General features: G+C 56.4%; 1 protein-coding gene across 2 annotated transcripts in view; it reads left to right on the top strand.

Annotated features, from left to right (window-relative positions):
* The first annotated feature begins 397 nt into the window (after positions 1 to 397).
* Positions 398 to 6,000, top strand: part of Ttyh3 (tweety family member 3) — a 32,254-nt gene continuing 26,651 nt past the window's right edge. Inside the window, exon 1 of one of the 2 annotated variants that reach the window (XM_045143101.1) lies at positions 398 to 663. In XM_045143101.1, coding sequence (XP_044999036.1) covers positions 541 to 663 — 123 coding nt within the window. In that variant the 5' untranslated portion in view covers positions 398 to 540. The remainder of the gene's footprint in view (positions 664 to 6,000) is intronic. The other variant, XM_004671316.2, reaches the window with a different exon arrangement.

Genomic DNA, 6,000 nt, shown 5'->3' with positions numbered 1-6,000 from the left:
CCTTCTGAAATCCACAAGGAGGAAATGGCCAAGAAGGCCGGATGAGGGTCCTAGCTAGCCTTCCGGACAGGGAACCCCCCGATCTGGGGGCCGGCAGAGCCTTTTTCTGACAGACCAATGGTGTTGCAGTGGGAGAGCGCAGGGGAACAGAGGGGCGGGATTAATGGGAAAATGGGCCAATAGAAATACAGGGGCGGGAGAACATGTCTGACAGCAGTCCAATGGTGGTGTGGGGGCGTGGTCTGAGAACGGGGAGGATGTTGGGGCGTGGTCAATGGCGGCGGGCCAATGACGGTGCGTGGGCGGGGCCTGCAGGCGGGCGGAGGCGCGGAGGGGGCGGTGGCGGCGGCGAACAAAGAGGCGGCGGGCGCGGGCGGCCGAGCGGAGCCGAGTGCATCCGAGCCGGGCCGAGCCGGGCCGGGCCGGGCCCAGGATCGCAGGGACGATGCAAGCAGCTAAACGAGGGTCAGTGGGTCCCTGAGCCCCGCGCCCGGGCCGCGAGGGAGCCCCTGCGCAGCGCAGCGCCGCGGCCGGCCTGCCATGGCCGGGGTCAGCTACGCTGCGCCCTGGTGGGTGAGCCTCCTGCACCGGCTGCCCCACTTCGATCTGCGGTGGGAAGCCACCAGTAGCCAGTTCCGGCCCGAGGACACCGACTACCAGCAGGTGATGCACGCCCCCGAGTACGGGGTCAGGGATCCCGGGGTCACGACTCTTCCCATGGGGCCAGGAACCTCCCCACCCCCATCCAGGGTCTCAGCCTCTTCTTTCTAGGGTTTCCCTCAGGCCCATGGAACCATCTCCCCATCCAAGACCTAATTCCAGCCCCCAGAAAGGGTCCTGCGACCCCTCCATGTCACCAAAGACCCCTATCTAGGTTTGTGGAGCCACCGTCCTCCCCTGATGGACACCCTCTGACCCTTGTGGGTTCCTGCCACCCCCCTCCTCCATCCTTTGAGGTGGTCTGGCACCGTTTTACCAGCGGAGCCCCCACTCCCCCGCACCTAGTTAGGTACTCTGGGGTGCTGAGGCCTGGAATCCTGAGTGCAAGCAGAATGGAATTTCTCTTCCCCCTGTGCCCCAGCTGGGGAATCCCACTGCCAGGCTGTTGGTGGGTAGAGTAGCCTGGGCCATGGCCAGCACACTGTGGCCGCTAATGACCGCCTGCTTCGCGGTCAGGCTGTGGGATGGATACCGGGTGCCGTGTGGCTGTGGGAAAACCCTGCTGCCAGCAGCCCCCACACGCCAGGGAGGGAGGGAGGGGGGCTTGGCTGCAAAGAGGTAAGGGGAGCCTCAGTTTAGGCTGGCAGCCATGGGATCCTTCGCAGCTCTCTCCCAATGGAAGCCTAGGCCTGGCTATGTGCCAAATCCTAGCGCCACCCCTATTGCTGAGCCACTGTCATTTGAGTGCAGGGCAGGGGACACTGTGGGCTTTTTCTTCCTGTCCTGGATTCCAGAAGCCAAGTGACCAGGCTGCCTGGCCACCTCGAGCACTTCTGGGTTTCTGTCCTGGCCACTCCAAACAGTGGCGTGGGAATCTAATGTTCCTCATAGGTGTCACACCTTGCTGGTTCCCCTCTCTGCAGCCACCTTCACCCAGAGGGAAACCGGAAGTCGAGGGTTAGGGCACAAGGGAATTACTGCTCCCACTCGGTGTTTACCTAAGCCTGGGTCATGCAGCTGATCACGTTCCTAATCAGATTGGAAAGGGGTGAGTTGACTTGGTGCAGGCGTTTGTACCCTGAAACAGCAAGGGACGGGAGACCTGGAGCCTACAGGATGGTTTGTGTAAAGCCTGGGCCCTGGAGCCATCCAGGGTGAGGGCATTGCGTGCTCACACTATGTGGTGGCATTGTCACACTCCTCCCCAGAGGACTGTGCAAGCAGGAGGGCAGTACTTTACTTGGAAAGTTGTCTGCCGGAGGGCTTGGCCCGTTTGTCAGTGTCAGAGTCACCTAGGGCAGTCAAGAGGCCGTTTCCTGTGGGCCCTGCGGGCTGCCACCTGCTCAAACAACAGAGTTGAACTGGCTGCCTTCACTTGAGAGCAGGGAAGGGAGTGAGGGGGTGTAGCTCCTGGGGATCTGGGGCTGATGGCCGGGCCCCTCAGCTTTGTGGTCTTGGTTGCGCCTGGTTCTGTCCCTTTCACTGCCCTGCTCTGGCTTCACTGTGGGAGGGATCTGACTCACTCTGCCTCCTGCCTCCTCTCCCAGGAGCAGAATTAGCCACTGAATAATTCACAGTGTGGAAACCAGCCTAGCTCCATCCCCCACCGCCTCCGTGTCCTGCCCCTGCCCTCCACGGGCTGGTGCTTCAGGCAGGACTCTCTGGGTTTTGTCCCTTCATCCTGCAATTGGGGGGAAGGCTGCTGGCTGTGCTTGTTTTGCAGGGTCACCTGGGGGAGGCAGGCAGGAGCTCCCTTCCTGGGTGGGTGGGTGATGGTCTGTCATAGGCCCCTAGCTTGTCTCCCTGATGAAGGGCTGTTGTGTGTGTGTGTGTATGCACGCACACACGTGCACGCTGTGGTAGGGGCTGGCTGCTGTATCTCACTGTGTTGTGTAATCACCGTTCACCCATCCTGACCTGGAGTACCCTCTTAGTTGTTAGCTCTGCCCTCACCTGGACTGTGCCCCACTGGGCATGAGGGCTAATTCTCCCAGCCGTCCAAAGGGCTGTGCCAAAAGGACACCGGTCTTGGTCCTTTCTACTCTCACAGGACTACTCTGAGGTACACTAGTAGAACCCCCAAGAAGACTCTCCAGCCAGGCCTTGTGGGGTTACCTGTACCCAACCCTTTCACTTGGGGCAAGGTAGCGGTTTCTAGTGCACAGACGGAGACAGAGTCCTGCCCCAGGCCTCTTTCCTATGCCCACCAACCCCACCCCTGCCCACAGCAGGAATGAGGATCGTGGGGTGAGGAGTGGATGGGATTTCCCCTCCCCCCAGAGCCCTGGCCTACTATGCTCTGAGACCTCTGTCGCCTTAGCCCAAATGAGGGTGGGAGTCAGCATCCTCTAGTGTTAAGATTGAGGGGTCTCGGGACAGGAATATGCCATTCTAGCACCTCTTGAGAGCCTGTACAAATGCTAAGTGGACAGACCACTGGGAGTCACCTGGTTGGGTCCCATGGGGACCCATGGCATGTTTGAGAGAGCAGGGGTTTCTACTCTGCTGCTGCTCTGTCTTCTGGAGCTGCTGGCTAGGCGCTGCTGAGGTTGGACATGCCCTCCACCCCTTACTGCCTCATCTGAGATGCCAGGCTTTCAGAGTCAGAGCAGGGGCTGTGGGACCTAGTAGTCTGAGGAGGCTTCCTGGAATAGGTGCAGGTTGATGCTTGCCTACCTCCTCTGTGACTCCTCCATGCACCAGGCCAACTCCGGGGCACAGTAGGCCAAAGGCACCCCAGTCATCCAGGTAACAGGTAGCATTTGCCTAAGAGTTTACCTAGCATATGAGGTCATTTCCCATCAGAGCCCTGAGGCTCAGATTTCTGATAAGACCTAAGTAATGCTGGGTGTGGTGGGGAAGGCCTGTCAATTTAGCTACTCAGGAGGTTCTGGCAGGAGGAGCATAAGTTCAAGGCCAGCCTGGGCTACAGAATGAGTTAAAGGCCTGGGCAACTTAGCAAGACCCTGTCTCCACAGAGAAAATAGCCAGGTATGGTGTCGCATACCTTTAGCACAAGGATCTCTGTGAATTCGAGGCCAGCCTGAGACTACGTGGTGAATTCCAGGTCAGCCTGGGTTAGAGCCTCAAAAAATAAATAAAGCCAGGTGTGGTGGTGCACGCATTTAATCCCAGCACTTGGGAGGTAGAGGTAGGAGGATCGCCATGAGTTCAAGGCCACCCTGAGGTGACAGAGTTAACTCCAGGTCAGCCTGGATCAGAGTGAGACCCTACCTCAAAAAACCAAAGTAAATTAATAAAGAAATAAAGATAAATAAATAAAAACAAAAACAAACAAACAAAAAAGAACATATAAAGGTCTGGTGCTGTTGTTCAGTGGTAGAGTACTTGCCTAGCATGTGCCAAGACCTGGGTTCAATTAGCGGTGTTGCACAAGGAAGAAGGCTTAGGTGGTAAGCCCAGGACTCCAGGACCTGGGCTTGGGAAGAGGGTCCTGATAGCAAGACAACATATGTACAGACCCTAAGGCAGAGAAACCCAGGTGCCAGCCTAGAAAGGCCCTCTGTTCACATGGCACCAGGGACCGTGCCACACGGGGCGGGGGGGGGTTGCTGGGCACTCTGCCACAGGTGTGAGAACCACACTGGGTGGCTGATGTCTGGACTCCCAGGTTGCACGGCCCTCGGGGGCAGCTGGCTCTGAACGTGGCTCCACAGTGTACAAGGTCACCATCATGGTAGGTGGCGGCAGACCAAGCACGTTCTCTGGCTAGCTTTTATTGTCACCCTCTCAGCTACTCAGGAAATGAGCTCTGTCTGAAAGAGCAGCGTTATCTCCTGCCTCCAGCTTACAAAGGCAGTACACATTCATGGGACACTTGGGCTGGGAGGTAGCCACATGCAGACAAAGGAGCCACCCAGCTGGCATCCGTCTGTGCAGTGGTACTTATGGGATAGTGCCACTTGAAACCCGATTTTCACTACATCTAATTGTGTCACTTTTCTTCTGCTTCTTCTTCTTTTTTTTTTTTTTTTTTTTTGAGGTAGGGTCTCACTCTAGACCAGGCTGACCTGGAATTCACTCTGTAGTCTCAGGGTGGCCTCAGACTCACAGCGATCCTCCTACCCCTGCCTTCCGAGTGCTGGGATTAAAGGCATGTGCCACCATGCCCGGCTATTTTTTTTTAATCATACTGGACATCAAACCCAGGACCTTGTGCGTGCCAGGCCAGTGTCCCACCACTGGGCTATGCCCCTAACTTTTGTCACCTGCCTTTTATTATTATTTTAAAATTTTTTTTAAAGATTTTATTTTTTATTTATTAGAGAGAGAGAGTCAGTGAGAATGAGCATGCCAGGGCCTCTAGCCACTGCATATGAACTCATGTGCATCTGGGACCTGGAGAATCAAACCTGGGTCCTTGAGCTTTGCAGGCAAGTGCCTTAGCTGCTGAGCCCTCTCTCCAGCCCTCACCTGCATTTTGTTTGGGGGGGGCGGTTGTTGTTTTTTAAGGTAGGGTCTCACTCTAGCTCAGACTGACCTGGAATTCACTATGTAGTCTCAGGGTAGCCTTGAACTCATGATGGTCCTCCTACCTCTGCCTCCCAAGTGCTGGGATTAAAGGAGTGCGCCACCACGCCCGGCCCCTCACCTGCCTTTTAAACATTGTGTATTTTGGGCATGTCCACACCCAGCTTTGCTTCTGGATGCTTCCCTGACATCCCACAGTGCTGTCCAGGATTCTGAGGTTCTGAGGTTGCAAGTAGCAGAGACTCAGCTCCCTACCCAACCCCAGCTAGATAGAAGCTTCTAGAGGAAACCTTGGGTGAAGCAAGAGCTGATGTGGGTGCAGGGAGCAGGGACTCTGTCCTGAGCGACACAGGTAAGCCCCTGGCAAGCTCCCATCATGGAGGGCACTGAGTCTCAGGAGAGAATCTCTTGGGCTGAGTCTGGGTCAATGGCACCATATGGCCAGGAGGAGGGAAGGCTATGATGAAGTGGATGGCAAGGCCCTATCCGCCAGCTGGTATCTGAAAAGTTCAAGGTCACTCTGCTAGGCCTTGGTGTTTGTGCAGTAGCTCCTGGTTTGTAAGACTAAGAGGGTACCATGGGTACCCCCAGGCCCAGGAATCTGTGGGTCTTTTAATCCCAAGGAGGAAGGTCTTAAAGGAGGCTTCTGCTAGTCTGTGTGGCGGAGTATACCTGTAACCCCAGCACTCAAGAGGCTGAGGCAGGAGGATTACAAGTTCCAGGCCAGCCTCCAACTATTTAGTGCTACCCTGTCTCAAAAATGAACAAAAAATGCTGGGCGTGGTGGCTCACGCCTTTAATCCCAGCACTCGGGAGGCAGAGGTGGGAGGATTGCCATGAGTTCGAGGC

Source organism: Jaculus jaculus, chromosome 2 (assembly GCF_020740685.1).
Source record: "Jaculus jaculus isolate mJacJac1 chromosome 2, mJacJac1.mat.Y.cur, whole genome shotgun sequence".
NCBI classification, from domain to species: Eukaryota; Metazoa; Chordata; class Mammalia; order Rodentia; family Dipodidae; genus Jaculus; species Jaculus jaculus.
Note: the sequence above shows the minus strand (reverse complement) of the source record. Positions and strands in the feature narration are given on the sequence as shown.